Below are 26,909 nucleotides of genomic sequence, written 5' to 3'. Positions count from 1 at the left end.
ATGTATGCATGTGTGTTGACATCTGTGTGCATGGGTACACGTGTTTCTATGCATCGGCATGAGTGTGTATTTGTGTATGAACACATACAGATGTGTGCGTATATTTGTGTGCCTGAACGCTAGGAAATGGGGAAATTGGGCTTTTGACAGAGAGCTGGCATCTCCAGGGAAACAGCCCAGGCCTTCAAATTCCCAAATCTGAAGGAAGCTGGGAAAGGACTTCCCTCCTAAGTCAATGTCAGGGAGACGACAAAGAGCCCCTGAGCCCTGAGCCCTGCACAGGAAGCCCTCACACACGCCTGGCTGGACCAGGGGCACAAAGAAAGCCCTCCACCTCATTCCCAGGAGCCTTCCAAGAACCAACCCCCGCTCCAGACAGAGGCCCAAATGTAGGGCCACAGGGTACCCCAGTCACCCTGCCAGAGTCACTTACCGCCTGTGGGGTGCAACAGGATCTCTGCTGGATTGTGGGGTTTCAGGCCCAGAGCAGACAGAGGCGTCTTGGCCAGGCCTGGAGGGGAGCGAACTGTACCGGAAACAAGAGAGACAGAGGGAACGAGTGAGAATGGGGGTCTGTTGGAGAGTAGGGGTAGGAAGGCAGAGGACCCCATAAACAAAAGTGTGTGGGGTAAGGGGAAGGCAGGAGAGCCAGCCCAGTGGGTTTCAGATTAACTCTGCTACCCTTTGCCTCTTCAAGTTTTTCCATATTTATGTGGTTTAAAAGCAAAGGCCGAGGGCACTCACTGGATGTGGAGGGGGGAGATGGTGTCCTATCAAACTCCTAACCTTGAGAAAAGAGATTTCTATGTCAAGGCCCTCGGTTCCTTCTCAAGGTCCTTTTACATGATCATGGTTTACCACACACATGCAAGCTTGGCCAGCCTCTGACTTTCTCTTGAATAGCCTCTCTTTCTCCTCCCTTTCTCTGACCACCCTCACTACAGTACTCCTAACAATGGATGTACATGGACTTGAAGGAACAATAAAGTATCAAGAGGACACATGCCGCAAAGGAATGGAAGAGGAGTGGGAGGGAATGGCGGACCACAGACCGGAAGACTGGCAACCCCAAGGCCTCTGGCCAGCGCTCAGCCCAGGGTCTGTGACTCCCCAGACCATGGCGGCCCTTAGAAAGTCCACAAGGCAACAGATGCTCACTGTGGGGGTGCCTGTGCTCTCAAACCTCAATGTTCTGGAAGAAAGAGTTTAGTCCTCATAATCATTGGACAGAGTACCACCCAACTTTACGGGTAACCCTGTCTTCCTCCCAAGCCATCCGTCTTGGCTGGCAGTGTCACATATCATACAGAGCTGAGAAGGGGCTCTCAGGCTTCTTCCCACAAGGCAAGGATGCCAGCAGACTCTGGACTGATCTGATAGGTGGTTGTTATGACCAATCACAAGATAGTTCAGTGATGGGTGCCACTCTCACTCTCTTCACACGCCTCTGAGAAGTGACAGAGTGAGCTATGTGTCTCCCATCAGGGACACTGAGATCCTGAAAAGGCTGCAGCACCAAGGACACCAGCCACAGAGGGACACTGCCTGCCCCAATCTCATGCTCTCAGTGGACTACGTGGCCAACAGACGCCCCAGACTCACAGAGCAGCTCCAGCTGTCCTCCTGTTGTTCCTTTACGCAACAGACATTGATGTACAGGAAACAAACACAGTTCTTCCAATGCACGCAATACATAGAACTTTGTGTCTGCGTAAGGGTGTGTGAATGAGTGTGTGTGTGTGTGTGTGTGTGTGTGTGTGTGTGTGTGTGTGTGTGTCTGTGTGTGTGTCTGCGGGAACAGCAGGCAGTCAAGGATCCAACCCTGTGGCCCACTCAGTATGCCACCCGCACTTGTTCCTTATATGTCCAACGGACAGAGAATGTAAGGACAAGCGTGGACAAACAGACCTGGCCAGGCATGCAGTAGGGTCTGAGTATACGGGTTTCTAACATTTCTCCCTTTCCCTTTACAAACATACATATAACACACACTCTCACGATTTCCTGCAATATCTAACATAATCTCCCACTCTCCACTTGTAATGTTGTTGATTGTGGTGACTTCCAAAGTGCTCTGACGCTGGAAGCTATGTCATCAGTTTCTCTAACACCAGCAGGGTCACCGATTTGTTATTGGTGGTGCTGGTGAGCTGACTACGATTTACTGAGGGTCTGCCTGTCTTTTGCTGACTCTCAGCCTTTTCTAGCTTGGCATCTTTTTCCAAGGCCTGGCCTACAAGGGTCACCTAAAAGGGGCAGGTTTCAGCAGAACTTCTAGATTATCACAGACTAGGCAGAAAGGCCTGGCAATCTACTTTCACAAATTAGTCCATGAAAACCCTACTGATCCTAACAGCATAGTGCCTGACACAGTGTTGGAAGATGTTCTCCCTAGGACGGAAGGCACAGTAATGGCTGCAGCTATGGAGTCATACTTCCGTGATGGTAAAGATGGCACAGGATTGGGCAAAACACAGCAGTGTCGTAGTCACAGATGCTTGTTTCTGCTGGTCAAGCAAAGGAAGGCTGACTGTAATTAATTCTCAAGGAATGGGTCCAACCTCAAGCACCTGCTCACGGAGGAACCATGAAACATCTCCAGCTCACAAGAGAAGGCAAAGCAGTCCCAGAAGGACTCACTCAGAGTCCTCCCTCCCTCACTCCACACCCTTCCCTCCCAGTTCCCCAGCCATCTGACCCCTCCTCCAAGGCAGATGAGTGGGTGGGACTAAAGCCAAGCAAGCTTTATTGCATCCCAAGAGACAAATTCCCCACATTTCTCTGCCCTCTTTCTTCTCTCCCCAGCGTGTGCATTTGTAAAACCTCAGACTTACTCATTCTCCCCACTGAGGCCCCAGGGTTAGCCAAAGAGAGGGTCGAGGAATGCAAACAGGCACATGTGGCAACAGTCAAGCCTAGTTCAGCCCAGATGGCAGCAAACAGGGCAAGTGTGAATGTGGAGGGTTAGGACCAGAGAGAGAGACTCTGAGGAGCTTTTTCTCTAGGAAGGTTAAAGAGCTATCTCTTAAATGTGGTCCACAGATACAACCCAACACTACACAGGCACAGAGAAAAAGAAATTGAATCTGGAAGACTTAATGCTGAGCAAAATATGTCAATCACAAAGGAACAAATACTGTATGATTAGGCCATATTTATGAAATGACAAGAATATGAAAATATATATTTACACCGAGATAGACAGAGCAATGGTGTTCACTGATCATTACCAGGGGTTAGAGGGTCATGATTTCCTAGGTAGTACTTTGTCCTTGTTGTCAGAAGGGACCAGTCCATGGAGTAGGACATCATGCTTGGAAGGGTAGAGGGTCAACACAGAACAGGAAGCCCTGATTGAAATGGACTGATATAGTGACTGTGGCAATGGGTTCAGGAGTGTCAGAGATGGTCAGCCTGGCTCGGGACGGTTCAGGTTCAGAGCCATTGTTCACAGGGACACCATGAGTCGTAGTCAACTCAACAGCACAAAACAACAACAGTCACTTTTAGTTTCTGGTGATGGGAACGGTAGCACGGAATGTGGAGGAGCTTTAAAGGTGGCACAGAATGTGAGGTAAAGTGTGCACAGCCTTACTAGTAAAAACAATGCCCTAAGTCATCTTTAAGAAAAAGGATTATTTGGTAAATACTGTGTTATATATAATTTAACAACACTACTACCGAGATAGAGGAATGCAGCTAGATATAGCAAATAGAAAGCACAGATACTTCTTAGACACAATCAATAACCTCAATGAGATTAGTTTTCTTGATCTGAAGTCTCGGAGCCATAGTTTCAGGGGTCCATTCAGTAAACGAGCATAACTTCATCATAAAGTCCATGTTCTACATATTAATTGGACAAGTACCACCTTAGGTCTTAAGAGTTTTTAGGTAGACATCTAAGAAACAATCTCTGGTCTATGTTTATCTGGGAGTAAAACGAGAATTAAAAAAAAGGCTAAAAATTAAAGAAGTAAAAAAAAAAAAAAAGAATTGTTTACATAAGACCAAAATAATTAGATGGTGCCTGGTTACTACAAGCAGATATTTGGATCAAGGTCACATGTACTCTGATTAAAAGGGAGAGAACTGTGGAACATAACAAAGAATCCAGACTTACTGGACTCCCTGAGACTCAAATTCCTAAGACTACTGCCCGAGAACACTCTTTCACGTAGAACAGAAATACCTTTTAACGAAATAACAAGTTAGTCCACAAAGTAAATTATTTTGCCCATGAGGCTTGCATTCTTTTAAAAATCAGCCATACGGGACCTAATGGAAAATAGTTACTCTAAAGTACAGATAAGAAGCCTGGAGAGATTGTGGTCAAATTATTAATAAACTGAAGAATGCAACCAATGTCACTGAACTTTGTGCATAGAAATAGCTGAATGAGATGCTTTTTTTTTTGCTGTGTGTACTTTCACCAAAAATATAATACATTTTTAAAGGGGGGGGAAATACTCGTCTCTTGAATAGTTAGCTTTAGGCTTGCACTGTGTAAGTTGTTCAGTGCTATCACGGAGGCCAGTAGCCAAATGTGACCAACTGAGCACTTGCAGTACAGCTCATCTGAAGCGAGGTATACTACAAACACAAGACAGACTCAATTTTAAAGATTTAAGGGAGCTCTGCTTGCCTAGTGGTAAGGAATTATGTTGCCAACCCAAAGGTAAATGGTTCAAATCCGCCAGCTACTCCATGGGAGAAAGATGGGCAATTGCTTCACATTTCATGAAACGTCTCTGAAAACCCACTGTGGGGTCAGCTATGAGTGGGTTCTAAATCGATGGTACATAACAACATTTTAAAGATTTAGCATTAATGTATATACACATATATTTTTCTGATTTAAATATATTTACGTATATTTTTAAGTAAAATATATTTATTTTTAAATATATATTTAATAAAAAAGATAATGATGTTTTATGTCACTAAAATGATATTTTGTGCAAAAGAAAACACTGATACTAATTTTACTTGTTTCTTTTCACATATATTTTTTTAAACTACAAATATCTCACTGATATTTTTTACATAATTTACCTGCTGGAAGGACAGGATTTGGGATGTTCAGGATTAAAATAACTATGTGCTGAAAATTAAATCTATCAGCTGTGTTTTACTTGTCTCGGTGTGGCTGTTAGAAAATGTGACAGGGCGAACGTGGCCTGGATTGTATTTCCACTGGACAGCATTGCGCCACACAGAACCATGGTTCCGGTCACAGCCTGGAATCCTACACAGCCGTCAACACCGGTTTTGCCAGCACACAGGTCAGGTGCTGCTGTCACATTCCCTCTCTGTGCAGGACAGCCAGCCCCGGCTCTCCTTTCCTCACCCCACCTCCTCTGTCCCTGTGGTAAATAAATGGACAGTTGGTTCTGGGCCCAGGCAATCCTACCAAGGTCTTCTGCTGTGACACAAGCCACTCCCAGGGACAGTAGATCACCCCGTGCCTGTGATATTCCACCAATGCTTCCCAACAACTACCACTTCCTGTTCCTCTCTAAAAAGGAAATCCAAAATCTCTGTAAATGCTCATTAAAATTATTTAAAAAAAAAAAAAAAAGGAGCAGCAGCCCGACCCAGGGCTCATTCAGGCCTCTCATTGGGTGGAAATGTCTCTGCCCTTTGAGGGTCTATCCCACCAGTTACTGCCTCACAGAGAGGCACACCAAATGCTCCTGCCGGGAGAATAATGATTCACGAAACAGAAACTCTATACACATGAGGATTCTGGACTAAATTAAAAAGGCAGTGGTAAGCCAATGAAGACAGAAGGGAGGTCCGAAACAAGATCGAAGGGCATGGCAGAGACTTCCACCAAGTTAGGAACAATCACCTCAGGATGGGGGATAGAAAATACTCATTTCCTTTCCATAAGAGCTCAGAGATCCCACAGGCAGTCTGGATGCTAAGACTAGTGCTTCTCCCTTTTCATGAACAAAGGAACATCTAGTGGCCTGGTGTGATGGACAAGAACAGGGAGGGAATGGAAGGAGGCCTGGCACTTATGGAGACTGGAGTCATAGGTGGAAGTGACAGGGAGACAAGTTGAGCAAGGAGTTCTTACCACCACTGGGTGGAGGGCTGGTCGGGGAGGTGGCATCCATCTCCTCAAAGGCCTCCTTGTAGCTATGCAGATGGGGCTGTGGGGGGAAAAAGGTATAAACAAAGGGGGTCCACTGGTGGCCATGTTTCTGAGGAGGACAGATTTCCTCTTCAGATGGCATGGGAAACAAAGACGGTGAAGTAAGTGGCCCACACTCACCTCCCCAGTCTGTCCACCCCATGCTCCTGAGGAAAACAGAGATGAAGTGAGATCTGGGCCACTCACTGTCCCACAAACTCCTTTTACTGGAGAGAATGAGAAAGTGTTTCCAAGGCTATTGTCAAGAGTGTGTGGAATTCAGTAACATCTACCTTGGAAGTATTTCAGAAGGAAAAAGCTAAAGAGAAGGGTGTGGGGGTGAGGGTCGGGAGAGAGGTGGAAAAAACTGGGTTCCCATCAGAGGGCAGGAGAAAAAGGATTTCCAAAAGCCATTTACACCCAGAACGGCTCTTCGGCCTGGGTTTTATAGAGCAGTTAGAATACCTCTACAAATGTGGTCCACAGGCCACCAGCATCAGATTCATCCAGGAGGTATGTCGCAAATGCAGATGTCTGGACCCATCCCAAGTTTCCTCTTGTGGGAATCTTTAGCACAGACTTGGAAACCTGCATTTCTAACAAACTGCCCGGGTGACTGTATACTCATTCAAGTTTGAGACTTCCAGCCTCCAAGTACTGAAATGTCTCAGAATGTGAACATGTTAGCGTCCACGTGTAGATTTCAGAGAAATCCTGTATAATCTGGTTTTCCATTTAGAGCCTGGGAGAAATATGGGCAGTCTCCTCTCACATCACCAACAACCTCAGACATCCAATGGGTTCCAACTCTATGGCAATTAGTTAACGGCACAACCATGGAGTCCAGCGGCACAACGGTTGTTAACTGAAAGGTATGCGGAATCAACCAGGGGCTCCATCAAACAAAAGGCGTGACAATCAGCTCCAGTAACGATCATAGCGTAGCAAATGCTATAGGGCAGTTCTATTCTGTCCTATAGAATCATTACAAGTCAGAAGGAGCTCTGGTGGCCCAAGTGGTAAAGGAGTTGTGCTGCCAACCCAAAGGCAGGTGGTTCGAATCCACCAATTGCTCTCCAGGAGAAAGCTGGGCAATCTCTTCCCACTTAATTTACAGCCCTCTGAGAGCCCACTGGAGGATCAGAGATGAGTTGGTTCTAACTCAATGGCCATGAGTTGCTGTTTGTTGAGGAAGTCAGAATGACCTCAACAGCACACAGCATCATGCCATACCCTGCTGCCTCGGTAACCAGCCTACAAAAAGGACTCCCTCTGAGAGTTAAGAAGGGAACTTCTGTCTCAGTGCTCGTGTAAGAGGTGCCGGGAATTGGAGGGATAAAAGCTCTTTGTAGGGTCAGGGGAACTAGGTCCAGATTCCACAGAACAGAGGAAGAGGACAGCAGGTAAGATGTTGGGAGGACAGACACGACTACAGGCTTCCTGACAGGCAGCCCCACCACACTGACTTTCAGGTCCCTGGAGCTCTAACACGGGCTCCACTCCTCTCTGTGGCCACGGAAGAAGCTAAGGACTCACCTCTTTGGGACGCCCTCCTGGATTGAGTGCAATGGTAAGAGCCAGCTCCGGAGAGACACACTGGACAGGGGAGCGAACCCCAGGGCTCCGGGGGGATGTGGGTTCTGGAGACTGGTTCTCATACTGTCCATCACTGGCTGCCCGCCTCCGGAGAGGGGCCAGGGGCTCTGTAGGCTGCTTCTCTCGGGCCTGTACCCCTGGGGAACATGGCAGGGTGAAAGGCCATAAGCAAGAAATTAAGAACTTAAGAAATTAACAACTGAGCCTAGAAACCACCCTGAGGAGTCAGTCATCTGAGCTCAGGGGTAAGTGGAATTAGGCCCATGCCCCCTCAGCACTACCCCCACCCCAGCCTCCCTCAGTCCAACTATGCCCACACTTGGGTTTTCTCTGAGAGGTGGTGGATCTGCTAGACTGGGATCATCCTTCAGCAGGAATCTCCACTCTACAGTGTGGTGGGCCAAGAGCTAAAAGGACTGATACAAGAAACAGATGTCAACTCTGCCCAACCCCTGGAGGCAGAGGCCAGAGCTTCCAGGCAAAGGAGGGAAAGTGGAGGGGGTGGAGGAGAGAGATGGTCTCCAAGGCAACGGCATCAACCAACAAGCAACATCAAGTCCATGGGGAAGAACTACTGGAAAGAGCCGAGAATGAATCATCTTGCAAATGGTGCTCCAAAGAGAAACAAGGGAAGAATTAACTCCTTCCATGGAGTCCTCAGCTCCAACTGGCCCCTGGGAATACTGGCCTTCTCCAGGGTTCCCCAAGCTTCCTGTCACTGGTTCCTCCTGCTCACCCCCTTTCCTGCTCCAAAGGGGCTGAAGCTCCAAGCAGACAGCAGGCGGAAAGCCCTGAAGCATGTGTCTCATCTGCTGTTCTGCACTTCCCTTCCCCCTATGAGGACATGTTAACCTCACCCGCCTTCCTTTTTACTCCCTCTTCCAACAGCTGGGCTGAGGCACAGAATCCATTGCCTCATTGTGTGGGCTTCCAGGATCCTAGAAAACTTGATCCCAAAGGCCAAGACCTCACCCTGCACCACTGGGAAGGGTGGACTCCTGATCATAATTATCTTCTGGAAGGAAAATCTCCACCCTCCCTTCACCATCATCAGGCAGGAAAGGGGAGAAAGCTGCCTGGTGAGGTCGGGAACTTAGCAAAGGTCCCAGTTATTTGGGCCTGGAACTGGGGCATTCACTCTCTCCTTATCTCTCTGCTGGCCCCAGAGATGCGCCAGTGGGGGGAGCGAAGCAGTTACCACCTCATTCAGATGAGACCACTTTCTACTATCCACTCTGGGGTCCTCACATGCCCAGACAGCCCTCAGCTCCCAGGGCATCCCCACAAAATGAGCCAGAAAAAGTTCCTTCTGATTTGTCACGGACAAACCACCAGTTGCCGAGTACTAAGACAGACAAACGGACACACATGGTCTCTTTGAAACACACCTTCACATTCATTCATAATTCGGGCTTCAGAGAGCCCACCGGAACAGCAGAAGGCATGGTGTCTGGACATAAGCGAGCATGGTCCTAGGGTGGGGGGTGGGTTCTCAGCCTCACTTTGAGCCCTTTACTATTCAGAGGCAGCCCTGGTATGTCCACTGAGAAGAAAACCTGCTGGGGGTGGGAGCTGGGCTCTGACCTCATTCTGCTGTCCATTCTGTCCTTTCCTCAAAGCACAGAGGCCTTCACACACCCTTATCTTCAGAAGAAGAAAATTAAGGCTGTCTTAGCCCTAACCATAGGCTGCTAAGAGCTTTAACTGGATGGACGATGGGACATGGTTTTGACAGGGCTGGACCTGGACAGTCCAGGCGGCCCAGTTTCCTAGCACAAGGACCCTGCACTCAGTCACCCGTCTCCCCCAACCCCGACGCCTACCCCCTCGGGCCTCCTGAAAAGCTTGGCCCAGAGCTGCTGCTGGTTTCATTCCTGGCATAAACATTAAAAGGAAACAGACATTGCCATTGATTTTCTAATAATAATTGTGACAAAGAAGGCCCATTTGGGAAAGGCTCTTGGGGTTTGGAGCGGAGCTCCAAGGTTAAAAGAAATGCATTAGGGCTGGTCTCAGCTGCTGGCCCGCCCACTCCTGGGCAGCCTCTCTCTGGCAGATTTCCTGGCCTTTTCAAGAAGTGGCCAGTATCCCTGTTTGGAGTTTGTCTTTGAAAAGTGGTTTAGTCTTGATTGGAGGCACTGAATCTCCCAAATGAGCAGAGAACACTGTCTGTGCTCTGCCAAGGACACCCTGTGTGGTTATGTGGTCACGTTCCAGAGAACATGAACACAGTGGCAACACGGAGTGAGGTAAGGCTGGCCTGCTAGAAGGCTCCCCAACAGAGAGCATGAGACACAGGAAGGAGGTCACTGGACCATCAGGGCATCACATCTTCTCCAACACTTTCTGTCAGGCACTTGGGGGGCAGAGGGGATGGACAGAATGACCCCCAAATTCAAACACACAGCAGGGTGGAGCCTCCCTCTGCAGGACAGGGCCGACCCCACATTTCACACCCAGGGGTGCAACCCTGACTTCACAGAACACCCCGCCACGCCCGTGGCCAGACAGGACCATCTCACAGTCTTTGGACACTGTCATTGTCATCCCCCTGGACAAGTCCAGAACTGCCCTCAAGTGTCTGGAAAGCCATGCTCCTCTCTCTTCCCTTTCATGATGGGAAAGAGGGGAAATGGGACATGGTGGATGGGGAACCAAGTTGGCCCCATCATTCCCCAGCCAAGCTAGACCATTGGGACACGAGCTGACCACCAGTGTCAGGAAGAGAACACCTGTCTCTTAATGTCCTACAGACAGATAACAGAAATGAGCTGGCTTCCCCCACTGGGTGTGCCCTCCCTCCCTCCCCCCCAGCTCCGGGACACTCTCAGTCTCTGCTCATGTGCACCCTCTAAGGAGCTTGGTCTCTATGCGCTCCCTCCATGGGGACACAGGTGCACACAGAGGCACGTCACGTCAAGTGTGCACAGGCCCCACCTTAATCCAACAGGAATGGCAATGGGACACTGGACAGGTGGAGCATTGTGTGAAGTCACTGAGGCACACCCAGGACACCTACAGTCAGCCCTGTCCCAGCAGGAGACCAGCCGAGGTCTGAGGAAGTGAACTACGAGAATAGGGAGCTTAGGAGAGCAGAGAGAATAGGGAGCTTAAGAGAGCAGAGAGAATAGGGAGCTTAGGAGAGCAGAGACGGCTGGCAGGTCTTGGTAGGGGGCTGGCGAGTGCAGCATTTCCCCCAGGCTGAGGGGTGGGAGGCCCTGGGTCTCTAGGATAGCACCTGATATTTCAAGAATTCCTTGTGATTCTCTAATGGCTGCTTCATGTGGTCCCTAAGGAGAGGCAAGGACCTCCTCCCACAATCCTCCACACAGACCTGAGGAGCAGCTCCCTTCCCAAGGAGGCCTCGCACTTCGCTCCAGGATGGTGCTGTGCTGAGGAAACAGCTTAGTTCAAGGCTCCCCCAAAGTGGGCTGGAGACAGCAACCTTTCATACATGAAAAGCCACCCACAACACACATATACACACAGAACTGCATGCCGGGAACTGTAGTCCTAATACAGGCCATACTCTCACAAGACACTCAAGCTGCCCACCTCCCGTGGGCCCCGCAAACCACAGTTATGTCTTCTTACATGCTTCCTCTACACCCCCCAAACCTGCGCACACACTCCCACAACAAACATATACACACAGAACTGCATCCTGGGAACTGTAGTCCAAAACCAGGCCGTACTCTCATAAGACACTCAAGCTGCCCACCTCCCCTGGGCCCCACACACCACAGTTATGTCTTCTTCCATGTTTCCTCTATACCCTCCACCCCAGGTGGGCCACCTCCATCCCACAGACCCAACTCTTCTTTTTCTCTCCAGCCTTCCGATTTCCAAAAGACTGAGTTCCTCAGCTCCAGGTGGTGAGGCTGGCTGTCCGGCTGCACGCCTGGGCTCCGGAAGCGAGGGGGTCCAGGAAGCTACCTGCTGGGCCAGGGCACCAGAAAGCCACACGGCAACCACACTACAAGCCCCAGGTCAAGCCATGCCAGCTCCCCTCAGGAGAGGTTCACCACCCCAGAGCCCACTACCCCAGGCCCCACTGAACACTGCACTCCCCACCACTGGGCCGAGACAGGGAGAAGGAGAGCAGGAGAGGATAGAGGAGACTAGAGGAGACAGACGTGAGAGCCATCTCCCGATTATCCATGGACTAGAGGTAGGGATCAGTGAAGGTCCTAGATGCTGCCAATGGGAGCTAGTAGTCCCATTGTTCTCTAAGCCTTTCTTGTTAACTGCTCAAGATCACAGCATGGGGCAACCTGAGCACCCATCTCCTCTCTGAGCTTAGCTTCCAGGCTCAGAAGAGCAGAGGGAAGGATGAGGCATGTTCTTTCAGGTGTAAAAGGCTATGGGCCTGTATGTGCAAAAGAGTCGGGGTAAAAAGTCAGGAGTCTACATCACCCTCAAGTAAAGCCCCTTGACCCCTAGTGAGTGTCTGCCCAGTCTGTGATAGGTCACAGTCATCTTGCCAAACAGGAAAGGTAGGGCTTGCATGCCCTTCATTTTTCAAATTGGGTCACTGAGACCCAAGTCATTCAGAAATTTACCAAGGCAGATCCCAGAGCTAGTCACTGGCATAGCTGGGGCCACCCACAATCCTGGGCTCTGACTCAGCCACAGGTCCTTAAATCTGAGACTCAGAAGAGGGTCAGCAGGACACTCGACCTGGGCCGTGTCCTACTCGAGAGGGACAGAGGGCAAGTGTTTAGGCATCACTCGTGGTCTGTGTGCAAAGTCTCACGCAGAGGATAGTACTAGGAGTGCTAGGCTGGCCCAAGACCAACGGGACAAGAAGCACCTCAGTTATAATGGGGAGTCCCAAGGCAAGTGTAGACACTCCAGACCCAGTTCCCAGCAGGCAAGGTCAAGGCTGGAAGCATGAGGCCTATATCCATGCAGAAGTGGGAGCCAAGCTCATGCAGAAAGGGCGAAAAAGGACGGAATTAAGGAAACAGAAGAGGGACAGTGGAAAAGGAGGAAGAAAGAAAGAGGTGGAGAGAGGCAGAAAAGCAAGGAAGAAATAGAGGAGACAGGGGAAGAATAAATCAGAGATGAGAATGAGGAAAAAGGTGGGTGAGAGATCCGCAGAGAGAAGAAAGCAGAAAGTGAGAGCTAAAATGAGACACAGAGAACTAACTACACAAGAAGAAGTGAGAAGAGAGGCACCAACCAGGGACGGAAGAGGACCGGAGCCGGTGGAGAGGAGGGTGCCGGAAGCTGATGCTTTGCCCAATGTCCTGCAGTTTGGCATTATATGCTGCCCAACCCCACCCCAGGGGAGCCGGCAGGGAGTGGGAGGCAGGCCAAAGGAGGGCAGCGGTGACGGGGAGACACAGGCAAGGAAGGCATCCCAAAATGGCACAGAGGACAGGGACACAGGATACATGGAGAACACAGGGGATGAGGCATTAAACGCGACACCACAAAACAAAAACAAAGAGAAAATCAGGATTAGTTGGTGAGGGCAGTGTGGGAGCTGGCCACACACTGGAGGGAGGCAGAGGGTGTGTGAGACGAGAAGAGATGGTGACTTTGGGGCTTGCTTCCCCAAAAGGGCAGGTGGCCCTCCTTCTGTCCAGCAGTACACCAAGTCTCTCTCTTCTCTACGTCCAGGATGGGAGGAGGAAGGAGGTGCTGACCAGGAGATTTCAGTCCTTGTCACTTCACACCCTCGTCCCCTCCTCACAGTCACCATGGCCTGCTCGGGTCTCTCCTGCTCTTGTCATCACCTGGCTCTTCCTTATTCAGCTGTGACCTGACCCAGTCACACTTCCTAGCATGCTAACATCCTTCAAGCTTTTTGCTCTTTAGCCAAACTCTCCTTAATAGCTCTCTTCCCCAGGTGTGCTTTTTGTTGTTGTTTTTTTTAAAAATAGTAAATGTTAAAGAGTGTCATTTCCATGGCCAGTGTGATGGGATCGGGGAAACGCAATAGTCCACAACCAACTAGCTCCAATATTTAAAAACAAACAAACAAAAAAACCCACGCAAAACTAGCTGTTCCTTGGAGGCAAGGATTCTGAAGCTTTATCTGACATACTGTGGACACACTGCACAGTGGGACCAGTCCTTGGAGAGGGACATCATGCTTGGGAGGGTGGAGGGACAGTGTAGGAGAGGAAGACCCTCGATGAGGTGGATTAATTCCGTGACTGGGATAATGGGGGCAGGTGTGTCAGAGACAGTAAGATTGGCACAGGCTAGAGCAGGGTTTAGGGTACATAGGATCACTATGACTTGCAGGTGACTTGATGGCACATAACAACAACAAAAACAGGAAAAATATTAAGTTCACGCATTATCCCCAGGAACGTACCCCTGCCCCAAAGTTTCACATGTCACCAAAGTGAGCCCGTTTGAATTCACTATAAGGACCTGCCATATTATTCACCTGTTGACTCTCAATTCCCTTTGATACCACAGATCTACACTAAATTTTCACACTCCCCAAATGATCAATCCCAGCCTCTTGACACGCAGGGTACCATGCTCTTTAGCTTTTCTATACCTCACCAATGGCTCCATTCCTGCTTCCTTTGATAATTCTATTTCATGTCTCCAATCTCTAAATGTGGGAGGCCCCAGGAGTCAACCCTGGCATCTCTTCTCCACTGGCTTCTATCATTCATGGGTGTTCAAAATCTCCACGCTCTAATCTTTTCCATTTAAAGTTCTCTTGCATTACAGCCTACCCATCTTGGATATTTTATGAACTCTACCCCAACAAATCTAAAATCACACTTTCAGTATTGCTTCTACACCTGATCTTTCTGCATTCGTACTCATCTTGCCCAGCGAAGAACAACTCAAAGAACCTTGACCTTCACCCTCCCTTTCTTTCACATCTCATCTGCAATTAATTCCCAAGTTGTATTGACTTCACCTTTCTTAATATGCCTACAATCTGAAAAGTTCTCACCACCTCCATTGTTATCACCCTAAACAGCAGCAGCAGACTTCTATCTGGTTTCCCTCCTTCCATCCTAAACTCACAGATGCCACTCCTCTGGCCCAAAACTTCCAAAGTCGTCTTAAGCTACGCAGAACAAAAGCCAGAGTTCTTATGATGACCCACAAGGACCACTGCAAGCTGGCCACCATTCTACACGCTCCTTGGCGTACTTGGTCACTGCTCCAGTCACACCACTGCCCTGCCCGAGGGCCTTTCCACGTGCTGCTTTTTATGGCCAATTCTCTCGTTTCTGAATGAAATCTTCTCTGACCTTCCTATGTAAAGTGTAACTATCACCAACCCATAGGACCTCCCACTGGCACTTCACTTCTGTATTTTTTTTATTATTATTATTTTGTGTGTGTACCATCAAATCGGATCTGATTGGCACAGGAGGAGATTGCCCCTCCTCCAGTAGAGCATCTGGTGAATCTGAACAGCATACCTCTAGGATTGCAGTGCAGCTTCTTGCCACTAGGCCATCAGAGCTCCCTCACTTTCTCCACGACGTTTATCACTCATGTGAGAGATTTCTGTATTTTATATATTATATTATGTTATGTTATGTTATGTTATGTTATGTTATGTTATGTTATGTTATGTTATGTTGTTATGTTACGTTATGTTATGTTATATATTTATTATATATTAACTATATATTATATAATATTAGAATTTGTTTACTGTCCATCTCCTCCAACTAGAAGAGAAGCTTCATGAGTATAAGAATTTGCCTCCTTCCAACCCTCCCCCCATTTTCCCGAGAGCCTAATCTAACTCTGATGGCCTAGACAAGAGGGAGTTGAGCTGCCAACCGAAAGGCAAGCGTTTCAAACCCACCCACTGCTCTACTTCCAGTCTCCACTCATGTGATTTATGGTCTCTGAAAACTCTGTAGATGGTCGGCTACAAGTCCGTTTCAACTCAGTGGCAGTGAGCTTGGGATTTTGTAGACTAGCACGTAGCCAAGATTAGGAGCACATGTTGATGAATGAACTCTGTCCTCATTTCCCAAGTCCATGATGAAATATGGCCATTCCAGCTCTCAAATATTGACATAATTGTTAAAAAATCTTTATTCATCTTTTAAATTTCATGAAGAGGTGTTTCATCTTGTTGAGTCTACATTACCCGTCTGAACTCCTAAGCGTCTCTCCCATACCTCCTTAGAGGCTGTATTCTATCACTTTATTTATTTCTCTTCTTTTCTCTTCTCTTTCCTCCCTCAATAGTCAATCTTTGCATATCCAACTCTAATATCTAAAAATATGCTGATTTCTATATTTACAAACGTGTTTCTAGTATCACACTCCCAAAATCACATTATCATAATTCCCTCTGTGGCTACCATTCTCTGCCCTTTTACCACAAAACTACTCACAAAAGCATTTGATATGTGGTCTTCACATCCTCTCTATTCTTAATCCCTCAGAATCTGGCTTCTGTCACCATCACTCTGCTGAAAACATGTTTTTGAAAACTGCCAGCAGCCAGCTAACTGGTATACCCGCTGAATTTTTCCAGCCCTCCTTTTGATGACCTCTCCACAGGGACGCTGGTGACCTTCACACGCCTCCTCTTGGAAATCTATCACTATCTGGCCTTCAGTGATAAATCACTGTCTTCAGTCTCCTCTCACTGTTCTGAAAATTCCTTCTTAGTCCCCTTCAGCCTCCACTTCCCCTATTCAAAAGTCATTTCTCCTCACGTTCAAAGGGTCAACTTTTAATTCTATGTCTCCAAAATCTAGAGCTTCTGCCACTCTTTTAAGCTCCAACTCACACATTTCTACCTAGAGGCTACACTGTCACCTCAAACTCTTATCTAACACGAGTTCTTCATCCTGTACCAAACCAGTTTTACTGGTTAAGGGAACAACCACTGTTTTTACTGATAGGCTTCCAGAATCCTTTTGATGTCTCCCTCTCCCACACTCACTAGTCAATCAACTTGAAAGTGTATTGGTCCTATTCTCACAGTGCCTTTGATTTCCATCTCATCTTTTTCATGTCCATAGTCAGCACCCTAATCCAGTCCTCCAGCGCCTTGTCACCGTCATGTGCCTTTGTGTTGGAACCAACCCATAGCTGAACCTCCAGTGAGTTTTCATAGGCAGTTAATCACAGGGGAGGAGACCGCCCATCCTTCTCCCATAGTGCTAGTAGCTCGTGGTTTTGAACTGTGTGTCTTTGGAATTGCAGTGCAGCTTCTTAACATTAGGATACCAGAGCTCCCTTCCAGCACCTAGGCTATCTAATAATCCTAGAACTTAAGAGAAGGCTTCTACTTTCCGTCCTTTCTGTCAGATACATCTTTCAAACAGACAACTCTGTTCTCCACATAGTCCCCTAACTAGAGCACATTTTTTGGCTCTCCATGTTGTTGCTGGGTGAAATTCAAGCTCTGTCGTCTAAGGCATAGAGAGATAGGTCTCGGGCCCCAGGCTCCTTGTCCTGACTCTTCCTATATGCTTTCAATCTACGTACCACTCTTCAAGTATTTCCTGTTTCCCTGTCTTCATGCAACTGTTCATCATAAACCTTCTCTCTCAGTGGCTTCACTATTTTCAGTATGTGGCCCACACAGTGCAAGACTCAGCTGAAAACTCACACTCAACACAGAATCTCTTCAGGCTCTCTAAGAGACCACTATCCTACTTCTCTTCATGCCTAGAACTTTCTCTGTACTTCTCTTATTACAAATGGCTTCATTTTAGTATTGTGTTGTTGTTGTCTATTACCGTCGAGTCAAGCATGGCTCATAGCAACCCTATGAACAAAAGACCTGAAGCCTTTCTTCAACTATCGTCATTTCTCAAAGTTCATAGTTTCCAGAGGCATGTTATTTAGGAAGTGGATGCCACTCCTGCTTCCATATTCTATATGGAAGTACTATATTCTATATGGAAGTACTATATTCTATATGGAAGTACTATATTCTATATGGAAGTACTATATTCTATATGGGAGTACTATATTCTCTTCCTTTTTCTACCAAACTCCTTAAAGATAACAGCCATCTCTGATTTCCAGTATTCACTGAAATCTTGACCTCTGAAGACACCAGAGATCAGTCTAGACACATAATCAAGAACATCTGGTAATTTGATTGGACTCACCAACTCTCTTACTTTTTTCTCTTGTCTTATTGCATTTACTAGGCCAGTCAATATATTGCTCAGTACCAGAGGTGTTAACTGACTTTATCTTATCCCTGACTGCAATGGAAATTCTTCTAATGTCTTCAAGAAAATATGCTGTGTTATAGGTTTATAATCCCTTAATCAAGCTAAAACAAAAACTGTCCCTACTTTCTATGAGTTCTAATGTGAAATAAGATTTAACGGGTGGTTGGGTCAAAGCAGAATGAATAATAGTGAGATGTGGAGGGCAGCCAAGGTGGAAAAGATCTAAGAAAAAAGCCAGGAGAAATCAGATCAAATTCTTGACCATAAAAAGGTCCTCCCTTGAGTCTGTCTTCCCAGGATTACTCATCCTGAAGCTTATTAAACAGCTTCTTGAAACAGCATGTAGAAATAATCAAAAGATGGTGCTGGAGTCTACCCTCACTGGCTCTCAGGCTGTTGCCCTGTCTATTCTATTTCTGTCCCTTTACCTGGATAAACCACTGCAGACCCCCTAAAAGGCTGGATCCTCAGAACTTGGGACTGCATTTTGGGACTGGAGGTGTAAGAAAGTCTGTTGATGACAGAGCATTAACTGAAGTGGCAACTTTGTAGCCCGTGGGCACAAAATACAATGTCACCTCTATACAGCTCCTCCCTTCTCTTTACTGAGTCATTCACAGCAGAAGAGGTGGTGGCCAGAAGGGATGGGGAATGACGACACTGTGTGCCAATTCTTACTGGCTGTGAATACTTGGCCTCCAAGGCCTAAGAGGCTAGAGGATATGGAAGTTGATGGTCAAGACCTTGGAAGCTGGCAGGAAAGATAAAGCTGAGGAGAGATTCACTACCAGGTGGACAGTCTTCCAAGGTCCATTAGGATTATGGTTTCCTCTTAAGCAAGCTTTGGACGAGCTCCAAGGAAAGACTCTGGGAGAGGGAAAGAAATCCATCTTGCTTCTAAAAAAGACGTCTCCTGAATCCTGCCCACCTCCTCTTTATTCCTCACACCATGGCTCTGTAAAATATTAAGAAATGAACTAAACCCCCAGGAAGTTATGGGTAGCCTCACTATCTTCCTTCAAAAACAATAAATAAGAGGGAAGGATCACTGTTAAATGTGAATTCAGGAGGGTCAAAAGCTCAGACACAGGGAGAAAAAGGCAACAATGAATGAATGGAAATTAAAAATCTCTGTAAATGTTCATTAAAATTAATTTTAAAAAAAGAAAAATTGAAAAAAGCTCAGACATCCAGATATGGGATAAGGAATGAATCAGCCGCCTCTTTGGGACCACTCCATGGAGCATACCATGCTAACGTTATATGGCAACTCATCCTATGTTTTGATCTTCAGGTAAAGGTAACAGTAGACCAGCCCTCCAGCAGATGAACTGCCAACTGCTGTGGTGTAAATGCTACTACTGTGATCAACTTAAAGTTATCCATAGTTTCACGACTGGCTCTGAAAATTTACAAATATTAAGTCATCTTCTCTTCAAGGCAGTATGAGTTGGGTCAAGTACACCAAGGGCTAAGGTACTCCCATTCCAGTTCCATCCAGCCATGTGCCTCTGACAGAGAGAGGAGAGTTAAACAAAGCTCTTGTTGCGCAGCCTGTGTCCCTAGATTAGAGACAGACAGTGGTACGGGGATAGTGAGAGGTAAGGAGGTTGACGGCCCTGAGACTTTCACCACCTTGTGCTATGCCCAGCAGGACTCTTCTCACTATATTCATGTAATCATCCTATGAGGTCCCTGCACATACTGTACAGGTGATGGCTACCAATGTGAACCTAGAACCATCATCTCCATAGAATCCAGTCTTTCCTTTCTACCTAACTGTACAAGTCCTCTGATTTCCTGGAGATGGAATCAGACCTTCCTTGTGAAAAGCTCCACAGACTTCAGAGAAACTTTTAACTCAGTGCAGTTCCCTTCCTCCAGCCAAATGCTCAATCCCAGACCAAGAGGAGCTTAGCCTTCTCTGGTGCTCACTAGGTATTTGGGGGTAAAAAACTGATTATTTGCTATTCTCTCCCCCCTGACCAGGTAACCTTCTAGAGATGAACCCTGACTCCAGGCAAAGTCTGGGGTCACAGGTATCACTGAGAAGAGCCTTCAAGGGCCTCTGAGGTTACACTGAAGTAGAGGAAAGTCCACGCTGCCTTGAAGGAGAGACTGGACAGGATGTCCTAAAGGAAATGGCTGGCCTAGGTCTTGATAAATCTCTAACAATGCCAACATTTAGAAGAAAAAGAAATGTGAATGTGGGCAGGAAGGCCTCCTACTCCCTGAACCTTGAGCACAGTGCAGAAGTCCAGGGTGGACTGGGAGACTGGAGCTCCAGGACAGGTCCCTGCATTCTCTAAGCTCTCTGGTCACCACACCTGGCACAGTGGGGACTGGAGCTGGGCGTTCTGCTCTGAAGCACAGGCAGAGGGCATCCCTGCCCTGCACCCAGGACCTGGATCCAACCCAAGAGCCAGCTGGCCTGCACCCTCAGCTGCTTCCCCAAGCCCACTTCTCATCCCCAGGGAGGGCGTCTCCTATCCCAGCAGCTGGCCTGTGATTCAACTTCCTTTCAATTCCCTAAATTTAGGAAAAGGGGTGGAGAACAGGCCAGCTGCTCTACTCCCCTTCTCCCTGAGCAGAGGGGTGGCACAAGACCCACCTAGGCCCGTACTCTCAGGTTCCACCCCTGCCTCATTCTACCTCCACAGCAAAATCAACCCACAATGTCACCTAAGCAATTTCTGGCTGCATCATGGAATGGTCATGAGCTTGGGCTAGTAGGAAAGGGAGACCTCAGCTGTCCTGCCCAACGTGGGACTGGACGCTTCGTCGTACAGGAGTCTTCTTTGCCTTTACCTCTCCAATAAGCCCACCACTCTCCTCTCTCTCCAGGGAGACATATCCATCCTCTGATAAGAAAATGGAGCTTTGCTTCTCACACAGGCTTGACCCACAGTGAAGGCTAGGAGAAATCTGACTGAGAAGGGTGATTTTGTCCTCAAAAGAAGGGTGATTTTTTATTTTTTTTTTAATTCAAAAAATGTTCTGAAAGACCCCTGGAGGGGGGCACTGGAACAAAGAACACCCTCTCCAGCTTCAGCAGCCTTAGGAAGGCTCAGGAGGGAAAGAGTATCTGTGAAGATGTCCGTCAGGCCTTCCTACTCATTCCCTATGAACTCAAGTGTGAGGATGGTACACTCCAGGCAGTCACAGAAAGTCTCCTCTCTGCCTAGAACATCTACAGCTACACTCTGGCCCCAAAGTCACCACCTCCAGGAAGCTTTCCCTGACTGCCTGAGGGGGTAGGTCTTGACTCCCCCAGGCTCTGGGCTTTTCCTTGCCCTCCCCCACAGCACACACTGTGCTCTTGTAGGATTATCTGTCTGTGAATCTGTCCTCTCACTAGACTGTAAGTCTGATTCTCATTGCCTGCTCTGGTGCCTTGCAAGCATGAACGCAGCGAGGCAAGGCCAGCTCAGGTCACCTGGCAGTCCCCGTTCAAGTCCAAGAAGCACCAATCAGGGGACAGTAGTGGTGTCTGTACCCCACCCTCCAGCAAGACTAGCTGAGACCAAAGAAAGTAGGAGCAGGCCGGGGGGGAATTAAAGAGGGGGGATAGTCAGGGTCAAAGGTCCCTGAGGCTCTTACCTGCTACCCGGTGGGCCACCAGCCCTTCCAGGTTCAAAGGCTCTTCCTCTGGAGTCCGGGATGGGTCTGAAGTCACCTCTTTCAGTGGAAGCTGAGGCTGCACTGTGAGGCCAGGAAGAGAGGTCGGCGGCTGCTGAGGCCCGGGAAGGGCATGGGTGTTCGGAAGAATGGCAGGCGAAGAGGAGGCGGCTGGGCTCTTCGGACGGAAACTCTGGTTAGGCCCAGCCGGACATGGCTGATAATCGTAAGGTGAATAAGACCTGCCAGGCGGGACGGACTCCAAGGAGGCCCGTGGGCCCAGCTCAGCGGTTCCCAAGGAATGCCCACTAGGGATGTAGCCAGATCTAGACTGAGTCAGTGGCTGGGACTGGCAGGAGGATCCAGAGAAGGGCTGAGAGGAGAGTGGGGAGGCCCCTGGCCAGGCCCCTGGGACGCTCTGGGACTTGTGCAGAGGGGTAGCGGCTGAGGCTGGCTCCAGGTCCAGCATCAGCATGTTGAGGGCCTCGATGGACTGCTCAATCTCCTGGCGGGAGGCTGCCCTCGGGAACTCGGGGAGACCAGGGGTGGGGGTCTCTGCCAGCAGCTGAGGGCTGGGTTTGCTGGGCCCTAGACTCTCCAAATGGGCCCTTTCCTGTTGGCGGGGAGGGGGACGAGGCTGCTGTTGCTGCTGCTGCTGCCATGAATTTAGCCCCCTCTGCACGGCCTCCCGGCTGCTTCCACTGCGGGCCGGAGCTGGGGGGAGCTGGCATTCAGTTTCCGGAAAGGACTGTGAGCGAAACATACTGCTGGGGTCATGGCCGTAGTGGGAGGCGGCCACTGGCTGTGCCCAGGATGGGTGGGGTCCCTCTCGCTGGTACCCAGCTAAGCTGTCTTGTGCAGAGTAGGAGGGCCTTATGGGGGCTGGGTGGGCAGCATGGGCAGGGCCTGCCCGGCTAGCTGACTCATAGTGGTAGGCCCCGCCATTGACCATGGGCTCCACTGGGTAGGACTTGTCTAGACCATTGGTCAGTGGGGACAGGACCTCCGGGTAGCCTCCCTCACTGGTGTTGGTGACCCCATCCAGGGAGGACAGAGTGCCCATGCTGCCCACACTGTGTCCATCCTGGTTGGGCAGTTCATCATCCAAGATGTCTGTCTCTCGCTCAGGTGCCAAGGCCCCGCCATTGACGTGCACCTGGGCTGGGACGACGTGGCGGCCAGTGGAGGACACGGCCGGGCCCCCCGCCTGGTGGGACCTGAGGTGCTGGGCGTGGTACATGGGGCCTCGCTTCTCTCGCTCTAAACCAAAGCCGCTGAGCAGGCGATCCAGCTCTTGCTTCTCCTCGGGACTCAGAGACGCGGGGGCTCCGGAGGGGCCCGGGGCGGGCTCATCGGTCTTGTCAGTCTTGGTGGAAGCTGTGGAGTTGCCCGAGTCGCTGCTCACGGACAGCGTGTGCTCCACGTGGTTTGGGGTGGCCGAGAGGGTGGGCCGCGCGGTGTTGACCGCCCCGGTGCTGCCGTGCAAGGAGTCCTTCTTCTTCACCTTGGCATAGAGACTTCCGTCCAGCGGCCCCTGCGTGTGTCCCACCACCTCTGCAAGGGAGAGAGCAGACAGAAGAGGTCAGTGGGGCAGGAGCATCTCCTGGTCTCTCAAGGAAGGAGCTAAAGCTGCCATTCCCTGGGCCTTAAAACTTTTTACCTCAATATCCTGAGAGTAGGGAAAGAGAAAGACAAAAGGATTCCCACCCCAGAGACTCTCAGTCATGGCCATGCAGGTGTCCAAGTGCACAGCCTATGCTGGCATTTTACTGTCCACCTAACCACAGAGCCATAAGTTACTCTCTGGGCCTCGGCTTCCTTAGCTGTACAATGGGAGTAATACTTGCACTGCTGTTGTTAGTACCCATTCAAGTCAGCCCCAAATTCATGACCTCATGCTCAATGGAGTGAAATTCTGGCCAGTCCTATACCATCCCCAGGTTTGATCGTAGACACACTGCCATGACCCAGAGGGTTTCAGTGGTTTGTTTTCAAAACTGGATCACCAGGCCTTTCTTCCTAGCCCCGTCAGGAAGCGCCACAAAAACCTCTTCGGCATCACAGTAACACACAAGCCTCCACTGACAGGGCAGTGTTGGTGGTGCCCTCGAGTTGAGTATGGCCCTATGAACAATAGCTCTGGACCTGTCCAATCCTAGGCCATCCTTATTATTTCGGACATACTGGAGCCCAATACAGCAGCCACGGGGTCAATCCATCTGGTTGAGGGTCCTCCTGTCTTGCATTCATTCTCTACCTGCAAGTTGTAGTGTTGGAGAAGAGCAATGAACTGCCAAAAGAACAAACAGAGTGCTCGCTTTGGCAGCACTTAGACTAAAACTGGAACAATGTCATGAACTGCTGAGAGGACAAACAGGTTCGTCCTAGACAGGGTGAGACCAGGCTGCTCCTTGGAGACAAGGATTCTGAAGCTTCGTCTGACATACTTTGGACATGTTGCATGGAGGGACCAGGCCTTGGAGAGGGACATCGTGCTTGGAAGGGTGGAGGGACAGCACAGGAAAGGAAGACCCAGGATGAAATGGATTGATTCAGTGACTGGGATAATGGGGGTAAGTGTGTCAGAGACAATAAGATTGGCACAGGATAGAGCAGGGTTTAGGGTTGTTGTACACAGAGTTCACTATGAGTCACAGGCAACTAACACATATAACAACAACAGACAAGATTAGCATGGTCCCTGTATAAGGATGACACACAGATTCATGAAATGTTCTATATTTTTTAAAAAACCAAAACCAAATAGACAAGGGAGTTCTGGTGTGGCAAGAAGCTGCACTGCAATCCTAAAGGCACGCAGTTCAAATCCACTACATGCTCCGCTGGAGAAGGAGGGGCAATCTGCTCCTGTGCCAGTCGGATCCGATTCAACAGTACACAACAAGGGGGGAAAAAAGAAAAAGCCCAAACAAATAATAAAAAACCCCCAAACAACCTATGCAGATTCCATAATGAAGAGTCATTGTGTAAAGACATTTTAACAGGATAGCGCAAAGCATAATAAAAAAATTTTTAAATTATAAAAACCCAAACACATAGATAAGTCTTGGGAAAAGAGAAGCCATGAATGCTGCTTGAAGGAAAACATTATAAACAGTAGGAGCTACACATGAAGTACACTGGCTGGAATCTAACTCCGATCTCCTTGCACGGGAGGCAAGAATTCTGTCCATGAACCACCACCACCCTCATCAAAGGAGGTCCAACCGATTGGAAATGCCAACATTCTATATGCAAAGCGGCAAGTGAAATGAGCCGAGTGGTAGCTGGGAGCCATGCCATCGCCATGGTCCTTATCAAGAATTCCTGGAGGATGGCTGTCTGACCAGAAAGCTTCCTTTTCAGCCCTGCTCTTCAATGGAATTCCCTCCAGAGCTAAAAGGAAAAACAGGAGAGGCAGCCACAGCCTTGAGTTCCCACAGGCGATGGGACACAATTCTCTACTCCGTGACGGGGAGGCTGGAGAAGAGCCTAGCAAGGCAGTAGGGGTGCAGGGGGGGGCTCACCATGCCTGGGGGTGGTGGGTCGAAGGCAGGGCAGAGGCTCTAAAACAATCTGCCCTCCACCTCTCCTCAGCTGAATTTGCTTCTTGCTCCACAAGAGGAATTTTCTAAAACCGTTCAGACATAAAATGCCATCCATCCCACCCACTGCTACTTTTCCAGAGGTCTTTTTGGAGTCCTCTCTCAGCCCTGCCCACTCCCCTCCTGCCTCTCTCTAATATGAGCAAGCCTGGCCCACCCAGCTGAAGCCTCAGGAGAGAGAACAGTGGTCAAGGCCAAGCAGGCTGGCAGGTTGGCAGTGTGAGCTTCCTGGGTGTTCTTGTTCTGAGACAGACAAGGTCTCGGAGGTCCTGGCCAAGGCTGGTCCACAAAGCCAGCAGATCTGGGAAGACGACACATTCTTTGAATGCTGGCATCACAGGGGTGTTGGAGTTGAGGATCAGAAGGGGTGCATCTTGGGGACCAAGAAAAGTAGAGGTTTCCATCAGAGAGAAGTGTCCCCAATGTCCTTTTGTCTGAAGACAGCTTCTGGAGACCCCACAAGCAATACTTTCTCTGAAAGGAAAAAGTGAGCGCTGGGTGGCTCACAGCCAAAGGGCTGACTCAGGAACTAAGAACGTCCCCTGCCCAGAGGAACTTGGTGATTTCACACCCATACAGTCAGCCGCCCAGCCTGGGGATCACACACACACACACACACACACACACACACACACACACACACGTGCGCGCGCGCACGCATGGTTATAACCCACACGCATACGTGCCTCCCCTGTCCTCACCCCAATCCAGGCCCCAGGTGGCAGGAAAAGAAAGCCCCTTCCCAAACATGGTACAAACTCCAGTGCAAAGACCAGGCAGTTCCCACCCACCCCCCTAGAAACCCAGACACAAGGATACACACACAGAAACCAGAAGCTATCGGGATCAGAAACAGCCATGTGCACTGACAGTGCATACCAGAGAGGTGTCCACACAGCACCCAGAACCATGACTGGAGTCATTTGTGTGTGTGTGTGTGTATGTATGTGTGTGTGTACACAAACACCAAGAATGGCAGCCACCACCTATTCACCTATGTCAGGCCAAACACCTTGCTAAGCACTAAGTCGTTGTTAGGTACCATCAGGTCAACTGTGACCCACAGTGACCCTGTGAACAACAGACCAGCACTTTGCCCTCACTCATGCCGTCCTCATGATCTCCATCATGCTCAAGCCCTTTACTGCGGTCTCTGTGTCAATCCATGTAAGCACTTCAGCCATGCACACTTCCACCCTACAAGACAAGCAGTATTGTGTTTCTAGCTTAAACAGAGAAACTAAGGCTCTGAAACATGAACTCATTTATCTGCATCAATATGGAGCCTGGTAAAGCAGGGATTTAAAATTAGAACTCATTTGTCTAGAAGGTAATTGTTAATCCACTACACTGCCTCGTATCACTCTCTCTCTCTCTCACACACACACACGCACACACACGCACACACAGAGATAAAACACATAAAAGGCAGAATATATAAAAAAAATACATTAAAAGCCACATACTACAAATGCTCCGACCATGCCCCAAAATCGAGCCTCAGGCCAGAGGTGCCAGCCTCCAAAAATAGACCCTCAGACAGCAGCCGAGGGCCAGAAACAAGGGATCAGACGACCACAAAACATGAACATCCTGATCAACACACACACGCAAACCGCAGGCCAACCACGTGACGTCACAGAGAGCTGCTGGGGAGGCTCGTCTGCCCCTCCTCACACACCGTGGGGCTGCATCTCTCCCAGAACCATCTCTCTGCCCTCAGTCCCCCCCTGCCCACCCCCACCCCCCGTTTTGGGCTCCCTGCCAGCAACTTGTCCAAAATGACACTGGGTC

General features: G+C 49.0%; 1 protein-coding gene across 1 annotated transcript in view; it reads right to left on the bottom strand.

Moving 5' to 3' along the window:
* The window catches only part of TNS1 (tensin 1), a 120,509-nt gene that overhangs the window by 28,832 nt on the left and 64,768 nt on the right, over positions 1 to 26,909 (bottom strand). Inside the window, exons 14-17 of the mRNA XM_006891909.1 lie at positions 21,493 to 23,064; positions 7,679 to 7,875; positions 6,086 to 6,161; positions 434 to 526 (exon numbers count right to left, since the gene is read on the bottom strand). Of these exons, the coding sequence (XP_006891971.1) occupies positions 434 to 526; positions 6,086 to 6,161; positions 7,679 to 7,875; positions 21,493 to 23,064 (1,938 nt within the window). The remainder of the gene's footprint in view (positions 1 to 433; positions 527 to 6,085; positions 6,162 to 7,678; positions 7,876 to 21,492; positions 23,065 to 26,909) is intronic.

The sequence above is a fragment of the Elephantulus edwardii genome, unplaced genomic scaffold (genome assembly GCF_000299155.1).
Source record: "Elephantulus edwardii isolate Elephantulus edwardi_28Jun2011 unplaced genomic scaffold, EleEdw1.0 scaffold00106, whole genome shotgun sequence".
NCBI lineage: Eukaryota > Metazoa > Chordata > Mammalia > Macroscelidea > Macroscelididae > Elephantulus > Elephantulus edwardii.
Note: the sequence above shows the minus strand (reverse complement) of the source record. Positions and strands in the feature narration are given on the sequence as shown.